At 38.8% G+C, this 25,235-nt stretch overlaps 1 protein-coding gene across 4 annotated transcripts in view; it reads left to right on the top strand.

Moving 5' to 3' along the window:
* EEFSEC (eukaryotic elongation factor, selenocysteine-tRNA specific) overlaps positions 1-25,235 on the top strand; it is a 189,932-nt gene that overhangs the window by 83,507 nt on the left and 81,190 nt on the right. For all 4 annotated transcript variants that reach the window (XR_005601327.1, XR_005601328.1, XM_039547804.1 and 1 more), the window contains exon 6: positions 1,475-1,639. Coding sequence is in view for 2 of the 4 variants with exons in the window: in XM_039547804.1 (XP_039403738.1) it covers positions 1,475-1,639 (165 nt within the window). In the remaining 2 variants the exon portion in view is untranslated. The remainder of the gene's footprint in view (positions 1-1,474; positions 1,640-25,235) is intronic.

Below are 25,235 nucleotides of genomic sequence, written 5' to 3'. Positions count from 1 at the left end.
ATATAGGCTACTCCCTGCCAAATTACAAGTCCTTGCTCCCAAGTGGGGGATGTTAAAACTTTTCAAAGAAAATGTTACCAGGATTTTTTTAAATGGCAAAACAGTATAGTTTTTCCTAACCTAATTCTTTGAAATGGCTGAACTGTTTTAGCTGAAACTTTCCAAAGAAATTCAGCCTGAGGCATGTAAAATTTCAGCCCAAACAGTTAATTTGACAAAGTTGTAAGCAACTGAACACATCATGTTATAATGGGAAGTGTCGGACAACCTTTATAGGTGCTTCTACCACCCCTATCTACAATAAACTGGACTGTTATTTTAGTGTGTTACTAGATTCTTATCGTGTCAGAGTGTGGAGTGTGCAGTGCATTGGGTTGCTCACGGTGGATATCTGGGTTCAGATACTGGGTAACAAGAGACATTGGGTTTGATGTTAAATCCTTGTTGCTAGGAGACATATCTACATGTCAAAACAACTGTGTAATTTAGCACAACTTTCAGTTTCTGCTCAAGGGAATCTCAGTACTGTAAGAGCACACCAGTTCTGTGCAAACACTGCCATTCTTCCTCAGTATTTCATCCCTGCTATTTTAGTTCTGGACCTATCTCCCATTCTTCTACCAGAGCATCTCAGTCTTGACCCGCTGTTCCTGTCCTATGCCTTTTTATGAGCAGACACTAACAGTTGTACCATATTCAGCATGTATTACCATAATTCTCGCAATTGGGACTAGGATTGAGATGTGAACCAGGTCCCTGAACCATCACTGACCATACTACTGCAGCCCACAATAATTAAGGTTTTTTTCATCTTGCTGTTGTATTTTAACAAACATTTTGTTAGTAAAATGCAATGAAATCCTAGCCTTGGTAAGCTTATCCTGAGCTTAATGAAGATGGCGCTTTTGAGAGAGAGAGAGAGAGAGAGAGCGCTATGGAAATAGGTTATTCCTCCAAGAAACGTCCACATAAATCCTAAATCAGTCTGATTTAAATTCTCTTGTCTTATTCCAACACAGTATTTCTTACAGGATGAGTTTTCTGAGGCATTTTAAGATTACATATATAGCAAACTCTCCTCCTTCAAATCTGAGAAGCTGTAGTGGTAAAATGCACTTTAAAATGGCACTGGCAATTATTTTTAAGCTAAGGAGTGCAGGGTTTTTCATTCTCTTTTGCCACAGTGTTTCTGTTTAGTTTCATAGGAGTTTTATCTGTAGCACAGTTTTGCTAACCAAGCTGAATGTGCAGACCAAATCTTTCTGTGGCAGAAAATCAATCCCCTCCTGCTGCTGCTAAGTGTACATCTCTTCTGTAACGTGCACAGTTTATTTGGCATTGGTCTATTTCAAGCTTGTTGTGGGACTCCTGAAGTCAGTAAAACTACAAGTTGATTGATTCAATCATCTCTTTTTGCATCATGCCTGTCATGACATTTCACCAAGACGTGGTACGTCTTTTGTCTATCTTTCAGGTCCTGAAGTCTCAGGCTTACCTGCCAACAAGAGATCCCACGGGACCCTTTCTTATGGCCATCGACCACTGTTTCTCCATCAAGGGTCAAGGCACAGTGATGACAGGGACTGTTCTTTCTGGCTCCGTTAGCCTAGGTGATAATGTGGAGATTCCTGCCCTGAAGGTGAGTGTCTCTGTCCCCCAGCTCCACGAGACTGAGAGAGACTCAACAGGGAACAGCATGTTATTTTCTGTTTCTTAGTTTGTCGATTTATTTGTTAATTTCTTTATTTTCCTGTTGTGCTGCTTTAGCCCAGGCTGAGCAGGCAAGGATGGTAGAAACTCAGTCATTTGGAATATAGTATAACTTGTAACATGGCATTGTCCAGTGGCTTACAGAATCTCATTTGCAAGGGAAATGGAAGCTTGAAGGTGAGATTTAAAGAGAGGGGGCCCTGGAAGGAGAAGTTTTAAACAAACTAGGCAGCCAAAAAGAGTGGAGGCCCCCCTCCCCCTTCTCCTTGCTCAACTTTACTGTCATGTGGAAGGGACAGAGAGGAGGCCAAGGTTAGTGCATTAGCTATACAATGTCAAGTGGGCAAATTTGAATCTGATTTCCTAGATATGAAATGCCTAAGGACTCAGCAGTGCCCCCCACCCCTTCTTTGTGGGCCTTGCATTCTGGATATCAGCTAGCATAATGACTGGGGCTGTATAAGAATCTGGGTAGATTTCCTGAGATACGAGGAAACTAGGAAAATAAGAAAATGACAATAAGAGGGCATGAAAGTGTTTGACGTACATATCTCTGCATGTGCCATGGATTTCTTGGATGTCAGCATATTCTGAGAGGGCTACTGGGTGACAGCATGTGGCTTGCTGCAGCTTGACATTTTACAGACCCTCGAGAAAGTCAAAATGCCTTCCAAAAAAGTCCCTTTAAATTTCTGTGATTTCTGTGTCATCTGAGCAGTTCCTTGCCATTTTTTTCTTTGAAATATATTATCCCTTAAAGGAGACTGGGCACCCCGATGTGTCTGGTGGGGGAAGGTCCAATTCACAGGTGTTGGTTAGAATGCTCTGCCTCTGGTCTTATAGTTAACTAAGAGAAGTGAGCCAGGACTTAAGAAACATTCTGCAGCTGCTGATTTAAATGGACCCATCTAGTTGCACACTAACAACCACCTTCCTTTGGCTGAAGAAACCTGGATGGGACTCCTTTTGGAGGTCATCAACATAACTCCTAGGTTAGAGGATGTCACTGCAGAAGTGTTATGAGGAGCTCAGACCCACACAGACTGAGCATGCCGCTTCCTCAGCTCTCCCCAGGCATTCTGGTCCAGTGAGGGACTGGGCAAGGGGTTCTGATCTTTAGTGACAGACCAGAGCACTGTTTTAAAAGTATTTTTCCTACAAACTGTCTCTGCTAACAGAGTTATGCAATAGAGTTATAGGGATATAGTAAATAACACAGAGAGAGGGAGCTATTAAGAGGGGGAGCTGAGTGAACAGTGGGAGGAAATAATTCCACAAATTATTTCTTCATGTTCAGAAATGAATCTTAATTTGTTAGTGACCCTTTCACATTTCCTTTGCATATTTTACTGCACAATCTTTTTCTAGTACAAATGCTTGCTAAGAATGAATACATAGCTTGGCTATTTGTCAAAAATGAATGTTGAATTGTATATTTTTTGTAAAATTTGCAATTTGTGCTTTGCTGATTGAAGAACAGTCCAAATTACAAATTTTACCATTGAATATACACATTGATATATTTGGTTGTAAGACTTGCAGTTTGGATGAACTACAGGCCAAGAATTATTGGCTCAAGGATCTTCAGAAAATTTTTGGATGAATGCATTTGAGAATTACGTGCTCTGTTTGTGATAATATGTAAACAAAAAAAGGCAAAGTGTGTTGAGTAATTTATGTATTGCAGATTATTTTCCTCAGATTTATTAGGTGAAATAAGTAAGAGATAATTTAAAATGAGATTTTGAAAGAGATGAAGTCTGTTAGGCAGCAATGTGTGAGGGGGAATCTTTTCCACACATGAAGAGCTGCAGAGGAGGTGGCTTTTGCACCAACTGTGGTGAGATTGTGGGGAGGAATGAAGTTAGGGAAGGAGAAGACAAAACATTTTGCATTTACAGCATATAGCAATTTGCATATTAGGCTTTCTTAGCACTTTACAAACACTGATGAATTAATCCTTTTACGAGCTTGCTTAGGTAAAGCTCCATGAAGGCAGAACCTGTCTCTTCTTAGTTCTGTAAAGTAATGCACGGTGTTGGAACTCGTATTGTACCATCAACAGCTCATGAGGTAAGTCTGTGATATTATTCCCATTTTACAGAGAGAGGAACTGAGGCACAGAAAAGAGAGGCGAGTCATCCTACATCTTGCTTGTCCCACACAGAGTTGGGCTAGTATACCTACTAAAGGTGAAACCTTTTTCAGGCCTACAAGGTAATTGAGGAAGCACATTTCATAGCACAGTGTGGTTCATGACTCTTACTGACCTTTCTTTGCCCCGACCCTGTGATAACTGAGATTGACAGCTGGTGCCCACTGGGCATTTGGGGACATTGCAAACCAGCTGTTTTTTAAAATTTGAGGAACCCTCTCACCAAATAAAGTGGCATCACTTTCTAATTCTACTAATGGACTTCGACATCTCTGACCGCTTGAACTTGCACAAAGGAGGGACACAGCAATTAAAAATAAACAATGACATTCTCGAACGCCCAGTGCTTTCTCTGATTGAGGCTGAGAATGCCAACAGCGTTCGGATTCCTTTACCTACTAAAGTGCCTATGTAAATTGCCATCTGGGGTTGATTATACCGCAAAGAGAAAAATTATATATATGTGTTTGGCAAAAAGCTTTGACACAGCAAACTATTCTCTATCCAGGCAATTTAGTACCATTTGTTTGATAGTATTTGATTCACTTTGAAGAGCATGAACCTAGGATTTCTGCTATGAAAACATAATATTGGCAGAATTCTGATTCTGAATCCTTTGGGATTACTCCAATGGTCTTTAAATCTCCACCTCCTCCCAGTTTACAAACTGCATTTGTTTATATAATGTGACATTTCTGCTACTACCTTTATAAAAACGGGTTCTGGGGCTGGGTAGTGAGGTTCTTATTTGTAATTATCCATTCATGTTAGGACTGATGTTAGTTAGTAAAACATATGTTTTGACATATTGTTGTAAGTATACCTTACTATGAGAATTTAGGTTAAAGCAGAGAGATGGTTAAAAATTCAAGATTTCAATACTACTAATACTTAGGGCTTGTGTACAGCAGTGGTTTTCAAACTGCAGGTCACAGCCCAGTGCTGGGTTGCGGAATGTAAGGCACTGGGTCGCGGCGGCTCTGGTCAGCACTGCCGACCGAGCCATTAAAAGTCCTGTCGGTGGTGCTGCCCAGCTAAGGCAGGCTAGTCCCTACCTGTTCCGACACCGCGCGGCGCCCTGGAAGCGGCCAGCAGCAGGTGTGGCTCCTAGGCGAGGGGGCCATGAGGCTCTGCGCGCTGCCCCTGCCCCGAGCACTGGCTCTGTGTGGTGCCTGTGGGCAAGAGTCGCACAGAGCCACTTGCACACCTCTGCCTAGGAGCCGGACCTGCTGCTGACTGCTTCTGGGGCACAGCCCATCTCAGAGCTCTGACCCCCTCCCACACCCCAACCCCCTTCCCCAGCCCAGAGCTCCCTCCCACACCCTGAACCCCTCATTCCTGGCCCCACCCTGCAGCCATCACCCCCCTCACCTCAACCCTCTGCGTCAGCCCTGAGCCCTTCCCACACCCCAAAGCCCTCATTCACAGCTCTGTTGGGTCATGGGCATCAACAGTTTTCTTCAACTGATTCTCCAGAAAAAAAGTTTTAAAACCACTGGTGTGCAGGCCCATTTCATTTAGTTTGCAGCAAGCTGGTGTGTGACTCTACCCTCCAGTAGCCTGCCAGATGCAACCTAAATGTTGATGTAGTCAAGTCCTTAGTCTTTGTTTAGCACATTTTAATTAATAAATTGTGAAGTGCTTTTAGAAACGTGGGTGAGTATCCTTAGCCTCATTGCACTGATAGGAAAACTGAGGCATGCTGTGGTTGTTACTTGCCCAGGGTCAAACGTGAGTAAGAGCAGACCCAGCAAAAGAACTCGCGTCTGTTTTTTTTCCGTCCCTGGGCCTAGGACCTCAGCTGTCTCCAGCAGTCTTTTGAAAGAACACTGTCAAATAGTTTAGGCCCAACTTTTAGCTTTGTATTTCATAATTATTTAAATTGAATAGAATTTTTTTTTTTTGGAGGGGATTTAAACTTCCCAATGTAGCAGTGGGTTAGTTCAGGAGAATTAGAAAGTGAAAATTACTATGAGCAGTCTGAACTATAAAGCACTGATGAGTCTAATTTCAATGTCAAAGCTAAACTAAATGCAAAAAGAAAACAGAAAAATTGTGCAAAGTATATTGATTTTTAATTTTTTTCAATTTTGTTAATCTTAAGGCTTTTGCTTAGATTCAACAGTTATAGGCTCAATGGGAAACATGCTAAGAAAGTATCATAGATAAGATAATTTGTCAAGATAAAGAAGATACTATTTTAATATCCCTTTTAAAGTGAAGTTGGTTGGAGGCAGGGAGGTGTTCCAGATAAGGCACTGTGAGCCACTTTCTCTCCCTTTGCCCCTAAGTTGTGAAGAGCCCCCACAAAGGGCCAGAAAGGAGGACAAGTCAGGAGTGCAGTGAGTAGACAAAGGAGTGTACAGGAAGTGGATACAAGGTCAAAGAGCTCCGAGGTAAATTCATGGAGAGTTTTAGTCCCAAGCAAAGTGAGTTTGGTCTCAAACAATCAGTAACATTTATGCTCCTTGTGAAATCACAGCATGTATCTTCTCTGCCCATAGTGAGGTCCTGCTAAATATCTGCTTTGCTAAACCACTGCCATTTTATGTGGTTATTGGTGACTATCCAAGGAATGTAAATGCAAATTGAATACCTGAGGTCTTAGTGCCTCCATTAGAGTGTATGTATTAAATTTATAATACTTTGCCATTCTGTAGTGTTTTTCATCTCTGGATCTTGAAATGCTTTGAAATGTTAATTAACTGATCAACTTAATTATTTACCAATAAACTGATGCTTGTACACCAATATGAGAACATTTTATTTTCTGTTTGTGAAACTTCAACAATGTGCCTGCTATGAAGTACTAGAAAGTCTGGAGTCTTTTTTTTTTTTTTTTTTTAAGGCCTCCAGAAGATAGGGCACAGTGAGAAAACCAGGTGGGAGGTGGGGTAACCATGTAAAAAAATATGTTATGGGTTTAAATAGTGAGAGCTGCTTTTATGAGAAATGCAAGTGAGAGAGAAATGTCCCAGACTCCTCTCTTAACAGAGGTGTGCACTCAGCAAGACATTACATATTCTTGCTGTCAATAGACTGGTGCTTTTCTTTTCTTTATTACTTTACTTAGTCCTTGTATAACTCTTCTTATAAGCATTGAGTAAACCCTTGCTACCTGAGTAGTTCCATTTGATGAGAAGGCTCTTGTACCAACAGCAGTGAAATAATGCAGAGGAACACACATGAGGCCAGAACTAGGACCTTGATTCAGAAAAGCATATAAGCATGTACTTAATTTTAAGCATGTTCTTGAGTCCCCTTGACAGCTTTTGGGAGCAATTGGGACAAGGAGCCTGGAAATGGTAGGGGGATGGTCAGAGATTGGACAAGGAGGCTGGATAGGGGGTGGGAGCTGGGCAAGTTCGCGGAGATTGGAACTGGCTGGGCAAAATCACTGGGACTGGGACGGGAGATGAGAAGCTGGGCGGAATGGTGTGTAAGAGTCAGCACTGGGACAGATTGACAGAAGGATCTGTGATCACTAGAACACATTCCCTTTCAGAACTTAGAATGGAAACCAAGGTTCTTGAGTCTTGCCATTCCTCTGCTGTTAGCAAATAGCCGTGAAACCCACTAGCAAAGTGCGTGTCTCATCTCCCTGTCATGGCCGGGCCACATGAAAGTTGACTATTGCTGTTATTTACTACTTTAGTTCAAGTGGCAGAGGTCTTGGTAATGGATCTGAAAGATTCCAACCCTTCTCATGATCCACGTGGGTGTCAGTATGATTCCACATGACTGGAATTCTGTTTTCAGTTGGCTTTAAAAAACAAACAAACATAACCCCCCTGACCCCAGTAAGGAATTACATCCAAAAAACTATGTTAAAAGATGTTATGATTGCAAAGCCAAGCACTCAGAAGTTAGGAAATGCCAACATTAAAGTTCCCTGTGCAACCGTAATTTGTTCCCTTGTACATAATCATTATATTACAAGCTTTAATTACATGATCGTATGCTATTTTTCTACAGGACTCCTGCCTCATTCAGTGCACAGGATGGACAGTACTCACTGAATGAGTAGCTGTTTAATATTTTGTTCTGTCCTCCATGGATCAATGTGTGGCTGTATGTCTTATTTAACTGGATACTATTCAGAACTTTCTCTGAAATGATGAACTTCCTCATGGGTTTTTCTGTGGCGTTCATCAGTATAGTATCTGACTGCTTCATAAACATTAATCACGGAATCATAGAAATGTGGGTCTGGAAGGGACCTTGATAGGTCATCTAGTCCAGTCTACTGCACTGAGGCAGGAGTAAGTATTATCTCGATCGTCCCTGACAGGTATCTGTCCAGCCTGTTATTTAAAACCTCCAATGATGGAGAGTCCACAACCTCCATAGGCAGTTTGTTCCGGTGCTTAAGTATCCTTACAGGTAGGAAGTTTTTCCTAATGTCTGACCTAAATCTCCCTTGCTGCAATTTAAGCCCATTACTCCTTGTCCTGTCCTCAGTGGTTAAGAAGAACAAACTATCACCCTCCTCTCTTATAACAATCTTTTATGTACTGAAGACTGTTATCATGTCCCCCCTCAGTCTTCTCTTCTCCAGACTAAACAAACCCAGTTTAATCAACCTTTCCTCATAAGTCTTGTTTTCTAAACCTTTAATTGTTTTTGTTGCTCTCCTTCGGACTTTCTGTAGTTTGTCCACTTCTTTCCCAAAAACTGGACACACTACTCCAGTTGAGGCCTTAAACGTGCTGATTAGAATACTCCTTGTGTCTTGCTAACAACACTATTGCTAGTACATCCCAGAATGATTTTCGTTTGTTTTGAAACAGTATTACATTGATGATTCATATTTAGTTTGAGATCCACTATAACCCCCAAATCCTTGCTGCAGTATTCCTTCCAAGGCAGTCATTTCCCATTTTGTATTTGTGCAGTTGATTATTCTTTCCTAAGTGTAATACTTTGCATTTGTCCTTATTGAATTGCATCATACACCTCTACCTCGATATAACACTGTCCTCGGAAGCCAAGCCGCGTGAAACTAGGTGAAGCCGCGTTATATTGAATTTGCTTTGATCCACGGGAGTGCGCAGCCTCTCTTCCCCCTCCTCCCCCCCCGAGCACTGCTTTACCGCGTTATATCCGAATTCGTGTTATATCGGGTCGCGTTTTATCGGGGTAGAGGGGTGTATTTATTTGCAGACCATTTTTCTAGTTTGTCAAAATCATTTTGAATTTTAATCCTTTCTGCCAAAGTGCAGGCAATCTTAATTCTGGCATTTCCTATCTTTTGAGTGCTTGACTTTGCAACCTTAATGTTCTTTTAGCCTAGGGTTTATAATTTTATGTTTATTACCATAGTTGCTAGAGAGCCTGATCAGGATCATCAATGTGATAGGTGCGTTTGAAGATCAAAACTAGACCTGCTCCCTGCCCCAAAGGGCTTACAGTCATAAGAAAAGCTATTTAATCTGTTTTAAAAATGAAATTATTAATAAAAAATAAAAGTATAATTAGTCTGAGATGTCCTATTTAGAGGGTAAATGATGTTTTCTTGATATGCCTTGTTTGTAGAGCCTGCTGGGGTTCTTTTTTCTTTTAAGTTTTTCTATAACACATCATTACAACATTTTAATGTAAATTTCATTCAGCTTTCTTTTTTTATTTGAAATGCTATAAAACAGAAATAGGATAATTCAGAAAAATCTAAAAAAAAAAATTAGTGAAGTGAATTTAGTAGATGAATATAATTATGTCTTGGTGACCATCCTGCTCATATAATTATTTTTTAAAAAAATCTTTAAATCCAGATCAGTAACTCAAACATATACTTTAAAATTACAAATACACTTAAGCGTAAATATTTGTATTGGTCACTTACTGAGGTAGGGTTTCTGAGAGTTTTCCTTCGCTCCATTTCCAAAAAGAATTGCTCACATAGGTCATATCCTGCTTGCTTTACGTATGCTGGGGGGTTACTTATATAAGTAAACTGTGTATGATTTAGCCTGTGATAATAAATATTCTACTTCAGATGCTTAGGATACCATCAGTTGTTGAATGTGAAAAGGGCTTATGAGCTCTATTTTGTGTGATTAAGTAGTCGAGTAAGGACCTGACCTTAAGACCTTCAAATGGCTCTTCAGATATATTTGCCCTGACCTTTCAAAAGGGCTGAGCACCTACAAATCATATTCATATTAGTAGGAACAGCAGGTGCTCAGCTTCTTTAGAAACCAGTTCCACTATTTTTTTACATGTATTTAATGTTACTGAATCTGAATCTTAATATCGCAGATGTTTCAGTTCATTTTTTTCAAGCTTAACGTAGTTGCCATTCCTATAGTCTCTCTTTAATTTTTGAAAGAACAATTTTAAATTAATGCCTTGGACTTTGAATAGGCACTGGAAAACCTCTATATTTTTGCCTGCTCTCTACAACATCTGTACCTAATAACTAATGTACTGCATTTCTGTTCTTATTGGCAGTGGTTTGTATGAAGTGTTCTTACAGAACAGGTGTGATTTGGATAGGTTAGGGCTCTGAATTTTAGGGTTCATTTTATTCAGGACCAGGGAAAAGACACAGAAGAGAGGGAGGTAGATGTATATAAGAATGTTCATTCCTCTCTCTCCCCCCCCCCCGCCGCTTGGTAGAGGAGAAGGGAAGAAAGCCAGAGGGAGAGCAGCCAACCTGAGCATTGCTAATACAAACCATACGTTATATATCTGGAGCTTGTATGTATTTAATGTGATCCTTTATGAGGGGAAAGTGGCTTGCCTAGTGCCATTTAATTAACTCTTCAAATGCTAAATTTGAAAACTGATTTGCAATTTTTTAGGTGATGCATATTCTGGGTACCCAGTTCTAGACAAGGAAGACTGGACATAAACTCCTTCAAAGCCCCTTGGCCAGAAAGGGTTATTCAGAAGATGTGAATTCCTTCCTTACCGCCAGTTTAGGGATAAGTGCCTCATCTCGGCAATGCTTCTGTCCTCTTAGAGTATAATAAAAGAATTATTCAGGTTCCAGTTGAAAGTGAAAAATGGGATCATCTAAACTTAATCTCTGATGGACATTTTTCCATGTTGATGAGACAAATGTGCAACTTGAAACACTTTGGCAGTATGTTGGTCTCTGCTTGGGAAAGGTATAAGAGATCTGATATATTAGGAGATGTCAAGTTGAACATGGAATAAAAACCCTAGGCAGGCAATGTTTCAGATGAGAATGGAGTTACTTTAGTAGAGTTGTTTGTATATGTGTGTGAGGGAGGAAGGGCCAAGGATGGTGGTACAGTGTCTTGCCTGAAATACACCTGGCTCTCCTAGTATTGTGAAACTTGTTCTGACATTGTAGTGTGCAGCTGGAGTTGTTGGTAAGTGATATACAGGATTTTCTGGTCAGGTAGTTAATAGACCTTCTGTCTCCAGTTGTCTAGAATCTGTTTTCAGAGGATTCAAAAAGTCCTTTCTGTGGGACTGCTCTCCATTTCCATGTATGTATAACTGTCTATTGGACCATCTAACATGCCCTTTGTCCCTTGGCAAATGCATAAATTGGGCCCACTCTGCTGCTGCTCCTAGGCCATCAAGGAAGGAACCTAACTGAATTTGTTTAATGGATTTTTTCCCCACTCAAGGGGGAGATTGAGCTTGTTGTCTGGGGAAATGACTAAGTGTCATTTTCTTGGGACTGGGGAAACCACAATCCAACATTAGATTGAAACCATGTTAGTTATCAGCTGTTGGGCACTATTACAAGAGCTACAAGCTTCTATCAAAGTGCCTTCAATTTAAACTTCATGGTAACTAGAAAGCAAAAGATAGCTGTTTTCTGTTTGCAAAGCTTGTTTGCTTAAGTATTACTGCTGCCAGTTCATTAGCTTTTTTAAAAAAAAATATTTTGCTTTCCAAATGTTATTTTTGATCTGCTTTTTATTTATCAGGTAGAATTGTTCTCCATATAATTCAATTGAGAGCAGACCCACATGCACGTACACATAACATTTGAGCAGAAACCCTATTTAAATGGTTAAATGGTAATTGGAAAGGTAACCTATATGGTAAATGTATCTTTCACAGTACATTCTTGCTGTGGCTGTAACATTAATACAAATGGGTTTGGTAGGGCAATGAGCTACTATCACATTTTTAATATGTAAAGCTCAACTGCCGAAGGCATTGGCAATATTTCAGTAACCAGGATAAGGGAAGGGAATGTCTCTTTTGTTCTTCCTTGGTCATCCATATAGAAATCTTCATTTGATCATGCTTTTAAAAATCAGAGCAATACAAACAGCATTTGCTTGGTTGACCCTTGATCCTACATAGTGTAAAGCTCCTCTCATACTTTGGTGAAAAGTATATCATCCAAATGCTGAGGCTCCTACTTGCTCAAACAGAGCTGTTAAGATGAATTTTAGTATTTGACCATAAGAGGGGGTCAAATATACTTTATTCTTTCTTGTGATTGCTAGGTAAATTTGCATGAAAACTAGCTTTGTTTCCAAAGTCTCCTCCAGCTCATCACATGAATGTCATCTTCTGACTGTGACGGTAACATGGATTGTCAGAATAATATGCAAGAATAATTTATTCACCTCAGCGTTCCTGTAACAATACTGTATTAATAATTATTAGTACCTCCTTATGATGTAAGGAAAGAAGAGGCAGTACTAGCGTGCCTGTGTTTAGAATACCCATTGGCATAATATGCAAGCTCGCCCAGGTAACACAGAGATAAGCATTATATAAAATGCCTAGATAGAGATTTTCCATTACAACTGACTGAAATTGAAACTACAAACTCCCAAGCTCTTCTCAGTCACAACAATTAGTATAGAAACATATACCACAAAATAAAGTTGGATTTTCTTTCTTACCCTAATGAAAGGGAGGATGTCACAGGAATAAATGCCTAACACTTTATATGGCCAACTAGCCTTTATCCAGGACAAATATGTAAGTTACTTTATTTTGTAATATAAATTTAGTGAATTTTGCAGACTTGATAGTAGCCCTGCCTTTGATCTTATATTTATATTTACTGATGGACCAAAGTGGGCCCATTTTTAGAATCTGGGTCCACCTGATTTTTTATATCTTCTGAATACAGGATATGCAATAGACAATGCAAAAGAATGGTATAAGAGACGACCTTTCGACTTGCTGTTCACGCATGGTGAAAATCAACAACAGGAGCAAATTATCCCTTTGAAAACGAAGATCCTGTTTACAAGCAGATGTCAGGAGTACTTATTTTTCAATGGGGAAGACAGACACAGAAAAATGAAATAGAAATGGGATGGTCTCTAAACAAATTTTTCACAAGGCATTGGGACCTCTAATTTTTTTACTCTGGTGCCTGATATACGTCTAGGGCCCCACTAAATTCACGATCCATTTGGGTTAATTTCACAGTCACAGGATTTAAAAAATTGTAAATTTCATGATTTTCAGCTATTTAAACATGAAATGTTATGATGTTGTAATTGTAGGGGTCCTGACCCAAAAAGGAATTGTTTGTAGGGGGGATTGCGGTACTGCTATCCTTACTTCTGAACTACTGCTGGTGACAGTATTGCCTTCAGAGCTGAGCAGCTGGAGAGTGGCAGCTGCTGGCTGGGAGCCCAGCTCTGAAGGCAGAGCCACCGCCTGCAGCAGTGCAGAAGTAAAGATGGCAGGTATGGTATTGCCACCCTTACTTCTGCGCTGCTGCCTGCAGAGCTGGGCCCTCAGTCAGCAGCCACCACTCTCTGGCCACTCAGCTCTCTAGGCAGCAGAGCAGAAGTAAGGGTGGCATGGTACGGTATTGCCACCCTTACTTCTGCGCTGCTGCCTGCAGAGCTGGGCCCTCAGTCAGCAGCCACCACTCTCTGGCCACTCAGCTCTCTAGGCAGCAGAGCAGAAGTAAGGGTGGCATGGTACGGTATTGCCACCCTTACTTCTGTGCTGCTGCTGGCGGGGTGCCACCTTCAGAGATGGGTGCCTGGCAAACAGCTGCCATTCTCTGGCCATCCAGCTTCTGAGGGCAGTGCAGAAGTAAGGGTGGCAATACCGCAAATCCCCGAAAATAACCTCGTGACCCCCCTGTAACTCTCTTTTGGGTCAGGACCCCCAGTTTGAGAAATGCTGGTCTCCTCTGTGAAATCCGTACAGTAAGGGTAAAAGCACACAAAAGACCAGATTTCATGATCCATGATGTGTTTTTCATGGCCGTGAATTTGGTAGGGCCCAAACTATGTCCCTGCTGGCTCGTCACTCTAGTAGTTGAGGTGTTTTGATGTTCTTTTGAGAGCCCAATGAGTTGTGTGTGTGATACACCTGGTGTAATGAGCAACACTGGAGGTGGATTTTTGTTCTGATGTACAATATGTACTTAGTACATGAGACAACAACAGATTACTTAAGCAGTGATATGGGAAAAGAAAATATACTGTTACAAATCAATCAAATTTTATTCTATGAAGCTCTCAGTAGACAGTAAGGGGAGTGTTTTTTTCCAGTTGAGATTGGTCCTTCTTGTAAAGAGTAGCAGTCACTAAATTAAAGTCTTTAGAACACAGGGAATCTGCAAATATACCACAGCCACTCAAAATGAAACCATAGGAATGATTGTATTTTACCAGGACCAGAAGAAATGACCAATTGTGCCTGTGAAACAACACTCCTGTCACAAGGCAACACTAGAGACTTTAATGTAAATGGACTGGAGTCTATGAGTTTTGTAAAATAAAAATAATCTGTGTTATTTCTCTTAAATGAGACATGTCCCTTAAATATCTATGAGTGAAAATGTTCTCAGATCAAGTGGGTTCAGAAATACATTTATGCAAAGTTTCCAGTGAATATCCTGGAGTATGGCACAGAACAGTGCCAGGGAGAAGAAACCTTAAAGAGAACCATGTGCCTTCAGATATGTCAGAACGTGTATTTCATGTCTTTCCTCCCTTTAGTTCTATGTTCTTGTCTGAGGAGGTGCCAGGGATTTTGTACGTATACAAAAATTTAGGTTGGCTTGGGGTCTCGGACTAACATGCCATTCCAGGGTTGTCAAAAACTGCTCAGTACCAGAAACTGTTGATGAGATTCCAGATGTCCCATTAGTACCCTATTCTATTTTTGGTATTAAGTTACTTTTAGAAGGAAATGAATTTGCTGAGGAGATGAGGACTTCTGATCGTGTTGAGGTAGCAGCAGATAAACCCAGACAAATAAATTGGATATAAAATACTTTTCTGATGCCAGACCACAGACTTTTTAGTAATATACTGTGCTAAATACCAGAGTGTTGGGTGCCAGTAGAAACACTAAGAGAAGGGCAAAGTACATGTTGGTTTTTAATTCATTTTTTTAAAAGAAGAGAAAAGCCCATTCAGAAGTGAGTAAAAAGGAAAAAAAAGAAGTGAGTTTTTTTGGAGGGGGTTCAGGTTGTGTTGCTATTAACACTTAATTCGCACACACGCTGTCTCTGTCTCTCTCTTCCAGTCCAGACCATAAAACATCCAGGATGTGCATTATGTCTGATATAACATTGCTTTTAGAACCACAGTGTTAAAATCCTGTGGCATTTTGCGTATTTACCTGCTCTGTCTTAACATTGCGTTATTGCTTTTTGGTTTTGTTTTTCAAAATCATTCTCCCTTACAGCCAGATTCTTTCTGCTCCAAGCTGCAGTGAAGTTTTAACCCCCTATTTGATGTCATTCCAGTGGCTGTGATGTCACGAACATCTGCTTTTTAACTTCACTGAAGGACTAGATAGACTCTGACAGAGAATACATTTGTGGTCTAGAAGTAATAGTCAAAAGTGTGCATGATGCATTAAAGCATGCATGTTTATTTTTGTGAATTTTTTTGTATTTGTGAAAATTACATTAAAGATTATTAAATTTGTTTGTGTGATTATATTTTAAGGTTTTCCCTGATATAAAAGTTTGTTTAAATCCAAAATCAGATTATAATGGAAATTTTCTCCAAGTGAAACTTTGCATAAAATATATTTCTGAACCCACTTGATCTGAGAACATTTTCACTCATAGATATTTTAGGGACATGTCTCATTTAAGAGAAATAACACAGATTAGTTTCTTTGGATTTTATGCACAACTAGCAACATCTTATGAACCTCTTTGCAGAATTTATATTATTTCATATTTTATTTAAATTGTTTCACCTGTTTATAAAAAACACAAGCAATTACCTATCATGACAAGTGGATTATAAAATCTTGATGGATTTTTGTAAGAAATTTGTAGAAAATTACAATCCAATGCCTTTGTATATGTGCCAGAAAGTAAAATATACATTTTATGTAATGTTACTTATAAGAGGTTTTATGTATTTTACTTTCAAAAGAGCTTTTCTCTCAAATCTGTAATGAGTTTTATGCTTATTTTGTGATAAGAAAGGGAGAACGTTAAGGTCTGGATCAGATGCTGTTTAATCTTAGTTATCCCCCAACAAAAACCCAACTCCTCTTGGTCCCTGGGGGGACCTGTGCCAAGGAAACCACTCTTTTAAGACTTTTGCAGCCCGATGTAGAAGTCATTCATGATGCTTGTTGAATAAGGATCCCTCATATCTTAACAATTCCTGCATAGATGATTCAGTATAAGAGTGTTCTTGTGTGTGCGTGTGTCCTCAAAGATGATCATGGGAATGTGTTTTCAGAGTGCACAGATATAAGGTGCAGAAAGGGTTAAAATGTATGGTCAAAATTTACCAACTTGGGTGCATAAAATTAGTCTCCTAAATGAAAGTGGCCTGATTTTGAGAGCTGCTGATTGCCCCAGTTCCCATTCAAGTCACTGGCAGTCATGAGTGCTCAGCACCTTGACAGGCCACTTCTATTTAATATTAGTTTCAGTTGCCTAACTTCAGGCATCAAAGTTAGAAAATGTTGGTCTGTATTATATTGAAGTTCTGTTTCTTACTTATACTATAAAAATAGTTCACAAACCTTCCCTTTCAGATTTGTGAAAGCACCTGAAGTAAAGTTTGGATCAGAGGCTTCTCCCTTATTATATTTATGGGCACATTAAATGTATTTCTTGTGTAGTACTTTTTCTTTGGAAATACTATCTAGTTTGAGTTCCTAGCACTCTGATAATGATCAGAAATCTGTGGGAATGAACAATATATTGCACTGCTGGAAAAGACAAATATTAGGGCTTCTGAGCCCCCAAAGCAATTTGTACGACTTTGTCTTCAATAAATATAGTTAAGTTGTAGTTTTCATGAAGCAGAGAGCTTGAGAAAAATGGCCAAAGCTGAACCCAATGTTGGCAGGTGTTGAGTAAAGTACCCTCCATCAAGCCCTGCCAATGCACTACAGTATGGATCTGTGGATCCTATTATTATTCCAGTCGTGTTGCCATTTGCACTCAATTGTGGGGTGATTCTGTGAATTAAATTGAGCCAGTAAGATACCAGTTACTTAAGCCAGATTTCAACCAGCTTTCTAAATACGGTCCATTTACCCACTATTCTTCCCTAAACTTCCTCAAATACCTCCCTTTTAAAACTGTTTGTTTCACTGTTGCTTCAACCCTTCAGCCCTTTTTTGACAGTTATTAGACCACACACTTGGTGTCTTAAATTGTTTTACTTTGTGAAACTCACTTAGAAAAATGTGGAAGATTTAAAAAAAAAAAAAAAGTTTGACATGTTCCAAAAACTATTAATGTTTTGAGCCCTTGTCAATTATTTCTAATGTTAAAAGTCAGCAGATGGAGCCAAAGACTTGTAGAAACATGGCTTGTGCTGAATGTGTACTATACCACAAAAATCATTAGGTTAGCTGGGAGAATTTGTACTGAAATTCTTAAGAGCCAGGAAATTCAAATATAATGCTAAGCTCCATTATGGCGTTCTTAATCGAAAGGTGTGTACATGCAGAATGACTTTTTCACCCCTTTATGTATTGAAGACCCCCAGCAAAACTGGGAGTAACAAAGCTTGAGCTTAAACTCTGAATTTTCTTACCTTATGGGTTCAAGTTAGAACATCAAAAAATCAAATATGTGACTGGATTTATATCTGTCTGGTTCATTTTTTTTGTAGTGCTGATCACCATGATATCAGAAAAGAATGTTATTTTATGATCAGTAATGTCTGTAGTTATGCTAAGGTAAGAGCAATAGGATCCCATTCTTCAGGGATACGATTTGAATATCAGAGCTACCACCCCAAGTTACCTTGTTGCACAATTGCTCAAGTATTTTAGTGGGGTGTTGCATCTTCCTCTGAAGCAACAGGTATTGGCCTTTGTCAGAGGCAGTATGCCAGACATAATGGTTTAATTGAATTTGGCAAATCCTGTGTTTTGGCTAAATGTGTTAACATCTTTTGGGTTATTTGACAGTAATAAATGTTTTTTAAAAGGAGAAAATATAAAGGGTTTATTTCCGAACTGTGTATTGTTTATGCTAGTTTAATAAAATAAAAGAAAAAACCTTGAAGGCAATAAGTGGTATCTATGAACAGAACATGGAGCACTCCAGTCGCACACAACTGTCTTTTGCCTTTGAGTAAGGTTGGAGAATAACTTGTAAGGTGACTAACAGCAGTTATTTTAGTTAATTAAACTCTGACAAAGTTGTATTAATTCTCCCTCCCCAGTTCAACTCATTAAGTCCTGTGAGGAAAACAGTATACACACTAGTTCCTTTTCTTCCATACTTTTATCTGTCTTTTAATCCTGATGGGGCTTGAAGTTAGATCTCCTTATTTTTATGAGCAGCTGACTACTTGGGCAGGCTGTGGAGATGTGGCTTTCTGGCCAAATCAAAAGTCATTCTTAATTGTCTGTTTCTCTAAGGCCTAGTCTGCACTTACAATTTTTGACAGTGTAGCTGTGCCAGCAAAACCCTTCTAGTTTAGATGCAACTGTACTGGCCAAAAAGTGCTTTCGGCAGTATAGTTTATACTGGTTTGGTGAGTAAAGTAAGCTATACTGGCGAGAGCACTTCTGTGCTTGTATGACTTTGCCTGCACTACGGCTTTTGCTGGTATAGAAGTTTCACCAAAAATTACTTCTCTAATCCACTGTGCTATGCCAGCAAAAGTTTCTAGCGTAGACCTGGCCTAAGTCTTGATTTAAAAAAAAATTTTTTTTTTTTTAGTGAGCCACATTCACTCTTGACTTCCTTGTGAGTGTCTCCAATAATATATTACTTTTTCCCAAATGACATTGCCAAGTCGCCTATATTAAAACTGTTCCTCATTTCAAGCCATGCAAGTGTACCCAGATATCACTGTGATTATATAAATGCCTTCATAGTAATAATTCTCAAAATCTAGCTGGGATATTCAGTGGTCTTGCTATAGCATGTCAAGGTTACTTTTGGATGGCCAGTCTGTCTTCAGAATTGGTTTGCACTGAGATAAGCCACACTATCAAAGACTAGAGCAAATGCTATTTTGGTTGTTGAGAAGAGAACTGTTTCAACTAATGAGGTAAAGTTCAGAGATATGATGGCTGCTGCAGTGGGATCTGTTATATGTAGCTACCATAAGAGAGAGGCACTAATAATTCATTAGTTCTGTAGTGTTGCAAGCTTTCAATTGCTTGCTGTTGCCTTTTGTCATTGCTATCCTTTTTTTTTTAAGGCACTTCCTGATATTATGTTTCCTTCAGTGTAATTATCAGAGTGAGCAAAGCTAGTTGGGTGTCTTTAGTTTTGTACCTAATCTTATATAGATATGCCTACCTTTGTAGAATGTTTGTTGTGCCAGACATTTTTTCTGATTAATTTTCATATAAAAATGGTACATAAAATTATAACACATGTAATGTGTCAAAAGACAAATGGTGATGCATTTTGCATCATTTTTAAGTACATAAACCAGATCAATTTATAAGCAAAGGGAGAGGAGCTGTTTAGGATTGTAATAGCTATTGACAATGGGAAAAAACTGAAAAACTTCTTGGCAATTAGTTCTTTTTGATCATGGAATGGTACCTTAAAAGGTATGGTGGAAGCTCCATCACTTTTGTCCAGGGTAGTTTTAAACATCCAAAGGATTAGAAAATGTACTGAGTAAGGAACAGTTCTGCATTGGTTAGGTGATGGATGCCCTGAGGACTGGATTCAGCCTACTTGATATATTTTAATGGCCTACATGGCATAGTTGGATTCTGCATAATCTTAGCTTTCATTGGAAAAAAAGAGAAGTCACTGGTTGTGAAGCTATAACTGATGCGATGTTGTAGGTCTGAGTCTGCAGACAGCCTGAAGCAATGTTTCTGGGAGATGTCAGCTCTCCCTCCCACAATCTCTTTGGAATGTTAACACAGAAGCCTAATTATGATACTTGAAATGTCAATGTTAGCAATTTCAATGCTGATCACTGAATGCTGCAAAAGGGAATGGTTGTGAAGCCTACTGGATGGGGAAAGTTGGGAACTGCTGCAAGAAAATACAAAGGAAAGAATAGAGGAGATATTGGTAGGGAAAGGAGAGAAACAAATGGCAAAAAAAATATTCTTGTTATAACAAAGGACGGAATGTTAGAATCTACATAAACCAACTTTAAAACTCTACCTAATACTGCCTCTCCACACTGTCAGTGCTCTCAACTTCATCCACGCATTGTCATACTTCCACACAATGACCTTCATGACTTCTTCAAGGTAGCCCCTGAACAATAGTATGAGCTCCCTGACTCCATTTGCACATCCCTACCCTGTCTGCCTTTAAGTCCCCACTTCTGTTGTTCTGTTATTTATTCTGTTAAAGACCCACTTCTGCTACTTATAATGAATCAAGTTGATTTGTATGCACATTTTATCTAAATTGCCAACTGTTTTCCCCCTTTTTCCAGGTCTCTTTCTTCTGCTTCGTTCTCAGAACTCATTGGAGTAGGGACCAACCGTAAGCATTTGGAAAGCGCCTAGCACATAGTGGTTGCTATTGTGCACAACACCCACACCCACACCCCCATATTTTGGCTATATTCCACTCTTGATCTTTTTGCAAACCTCTCTCTGCCCTTAGTGAGAGTTCTGCTGTGGAGTATGGAGTCTTAAATGAATACCTTGGTCCACCTATCATAATTCAAAATGGAATTTGACTCCCTCTTCAGAATGAGGCGGTGTAATAGGTCTCTGATTTGTTTTGATTCTGCGATACATTGTATTCTCTGATCAGTTTAATCCTAAATACCCTCTGTCCATCATTGTAACATGAAAAAGCGGGAAGAAGGATTTTATTTCAATTTGAAACGTTTAGTTTATATTGGAAAACAGGACAGATTTTGTTTTAAATAAGAAAGTGATGTGCTGTCTTGCACAGAACATAGAGTATACTGAAGCAGGTGGGCCACAGCTCTGATTTGTTTGAATCTTGGTCAGATTGAGGCTTAAAAAATTAAATCAACAGGATTACGAAAAAGATGAGGATGGAAGAATTTGTTCTTCTGATGACTGTTTAGCGATTTAGGCAAGTAGAGGGTGTGTTAAGATACTAGTGTAAAGCTGCACAGCTAGCATTTGTATGTTGCTCCTGTAATGGGCAGAATGTACATGCTGTGCAACATAGCATGAACTATTTATTTTACACTCAAACTAATTTTTAAGTTTTTAAGGACCCCTCCCTACCCACCATATGATATAACTTTGGATGCAATGAAGTCACAACTCACTGAGGGGAGTGGGGATGGAGGGACAGGGAGAGGGATGACCATTTTAGTGGATTAATCAAAAAAGCCTATGCAAACAACTGAGAGGATTTTTTCTTCCAAGCAAGTCAATACAGTTACACAGCCTGACATTGTTAGGTGAACCTTTATGATCTCATAGGCTACTGTAGGTTTTTGTGTGTTAGACCTCTCTCAGTAAAAGTGTGGGCACTGTCTACACAAATTCATAGCAGCTGTCACAGTTTAACTGTGGTGCAGTTTGGTCAAGACCCCCTGAACTTTTTATTTTGGGCTAATCCAGTCTAGTGTGATCAGTGTATGCATCTCCAGCCTTTAGGTCCGTTAATTACGTGGCAAGTGTTGGGTCGGTAGTGTCAGGCTGTATAAAACAAACACAGAAGAGACAACAACTGGGGAAGTGAAGTGTTTATTGTTTGGTATATGAAAGCCATCATTTTAAACAGTTCTCTTCCTATCTTTAGAAGTCCCTGGGAGAACTCTAGTGGCTTTCTTTTTGTCTGTCATGTAAACCTGGCAGAATAAAAATGTTTCATAAAAATAATTCAGCTAAAAAATGTCTGGTTCAGCGTTGCTATATTTTCTAAAGGGGCCAACAGTACTAATAAACTTTGTGCATGCGGAACTCCTTGTCCATCTGTTTATAGAGTAATTAAAATAAAAAGGATGGGGCAATAACTATGTACCGTGGGTTGTTTAAGAGGACAGAAACCTGTCTAGTTTTTTTTTCCTAATCCTTTAGTGTAAAAAGAAATCATTTTCTCCCAGGGCCTTTCCATAGCTTCATTCATTCTAACTCGTGTTTGTAATGACATTTTGAGAGATTGTCAGTTTGGGGGATGCGGAACCAAAGCAAAAGGTCTTTGAGTCAGGGGAAGAAATCTTGTGAGTTTATGAATTTCCCCCTCTTTAGTTCTCTGTCATCAATGGGAAAGGTAAAAATGTAGAATTATGTTCCAGCTTTCATACATTTCGGTGCCTCTATTTTAGTCTTCCAGTGACAGAAAGTGCTGGGGAGTTGTGAGTAGTTTATTTCATCTCCTTTGAAGAAAAAGTTAAATTTATAATCCCAGATCAGACCTTTCCTATAACTCATGCAACTCATCCTGTTAACTGTTTTAATATATGGCACCACTATTTCATTAAACAACATCCAGGAATAATTAGTTCAGCAACGATGCCTCGGAACAAAAGCCCTTGATTTTGTTTAACTTTATAAGTTGGTCTCTTTTGATCTGCAAGAGCACATCTGGGGCCTTTAAGAAAGCAGAAAGAAAAATATTAAACGTTTACTAAGGCTGCTGTTGAGGATTTTCAAAGCACAGTAACCCTTTGGTACCAGGATGTAACTCGCAGGCAAAAAAGTGTGAATTTGTTGTATTTCGTAAGATATCACATCGTGCCTCCCCATGGTAAATGCTGTTTTTGTTAGCAGATGAATATTACAGTTTCGCTTTCAGCTATTTCCAGCGTTTTTATAGATTGCAGCTTATTATTTCTTCTTTACCCAGAATATATTGCTTTCTTTTCCCCCTCCATGTGCGTGCAATCATGCAAAATTACTACTGTAAGCCTGACTATTTTTTCCACCAGGTATGTGTGCGTTTGTAAATTGTTTTTGTTGCTATGTCAAACTTTGTTCCAGTACTTCTGTGCACTTTCTACAGTTAAGTATTTGCAGTGATGGTAGGGGATAAATTCATTTGCTCTTTACTCCATGCTCTGCTGCCTAGATTTTAGAGATGGCTAATTTACACCATCTGCATTATATGATCTCCTAATCGTGAACAAAATTTACTTTCCAATCCAATTCTTCAAAGTTTGCCACTTGAAAAAAAATCACTCAGAAGCAAAGAGCTATAAAGGAAGATTTTGTATACCAATTGTTTTTACTTCCATAAACTAGCAGTGTTTATTGCACAAAGTATACATTTCCATAAATAGTTCTTGATGCCTTTTTCCAGTACTTTAAGTTAGCAAAGACCTAGCATTTGGTTTAGCTGGAATTAGCAGAAAGAACATAACAGATGTAACACTGTATAATTTGATATGTATTGATGTCTACCTGTGTGCATAGTAATTTATATTGTATTTGATGCTGCATCGTACTATAATGCTGTGCAGTATTCATATTTTCAGTATTTTGTTAAATTGCATACAAATTGCCACTGATAAATGTTAACATTTGTCACAGCTACAGAAGCCAACCTGATTGCTCTAATTATTCAGAATTTTTTTCTTTTTATGTATATAAAGCTTTTAATAGCAAGTTTATTTTAAAGAAAGAATAGAGGAATTTGGCCCATGAAGAAGAAATGAGCACAAGAACCTTGACCTGTCAAAATAGAAGTGAAAAGACCTGAAAATATTATTTTTCATTATAGGTTTTATTTTTAAATGCAGCTTTATGTTCACTCTGTGTTTGTTTTTCCTTGGTGAGCCTTTAACTCCAAGGTTATGACCTAATAATGACCTCCTCTCTCCACTCTCAATTGGTTCTGACCTACTCCATTAAGTAAAAAGAAATAACCTAACAGAAGGGTAACCAGATCACTGCTACCACACCAAGGAAACAGGCAGGCTTTGGGATGCTCTTCTTTAATCTCTCTATCCACACAGCCCTCATTTTAATTTGCAAAATTGAACCCAGATCGAGAGCAGTAAAGCCTGAATATGGTAAATATTCATGCCTCAGTGATCTAGAGTGGCTCCATTACATTTCAGAGATTGGGAGAATTACCTTTTGGATTATGTATATTCATGGGCTGATTTTTATTTGAGATATAATATTACTCACGTTGGGCTACATGTCACATATCCTACCTAAACCATCTTTTTTACAAAGCTCCAAATGTTGCTTACACAGAAAAGTTTTACTTCTTTAGCTTGTAGTTTCTCCCTTTGATTCTTTTCAAAAACTGGTAGTAAACAAAAATCTCCTTTAAAGAGGAAGGAGGAAAAAATCCATGTTGAAGAGTTCTTCTTTATAAACCTTTCAACCCTGTGTTTGCTGTGATATATTCTTTTGTACATCACTTTGAAGTCTTCAGATGAAAGTCTTGTTATTGTTCCAAAACTATATCCAGTTGAAAAAGAGGAATTCTGTTTATTTCATTCCAAGAACAAAATTCCACAGTCATTGTTTTCTACCCATCCATTTTGCATTGTCTTTGTGTTGTTTTGGGAGGACGTTTTGAAATATGTGCTTGAAAACCAATTTTGATAAATTGAGGTTTAATTGGTATTAAATGTTAAGCTTATTTATAATACAGCTCTAATAAATACAGAATATGGGGCACTCTCCATATTGATCACTGATTAAATACAATGGATTTATATACATTACTTTAAAAAATACTAATCTCAGCTGCTTTTATTGACGTTGTAGATTATCAAAACAAAGCATTCTATTACAAAGAAATTATAGTGGTGAAAGTAGCACTGCTTATAGTTAAGGTTGCCTGACATTTTCTATTATAAGACTCTGAGTTGAAATTTTCCATGCTGGGTGTGTGTCTCAGAGTGAATTTTTTTCACCTGAAATGGTTTAGCTGTTCAATAACAATTTAAGGGAAAATGTTTAATCCATTTAAAAAAGCATTCTTACAATCATTTAGTTGAGAAATTCTAGTGCTTCTATGCTTTAGAACAGTGATGAGGAATTTGACAGATGGGGAAGATCTTACTGTCGGGGATGTGCCTTTTGCTGTCCCCATGAAAATCTGCCTAAATTTGGCCAACTCACA

The sequence above is a fragment of the Mauremys reevesii genome, linkage group 7 (genome assembly GCF_016161935.1).
Source record: "Mauremys reevesii isolate NIE-2019 linkage group 7, ASM1616193v1, whole genome shotgun sequence".
NCBI classification, from domain to species: Eukaryota; Metazoa; Chordata; order Testudines; family Geoemydidae; genus Mauremys; species Mauremys reevesii.
This window is presented reverse-complemented; position numbering and strand designations above follow the sequence as displayed.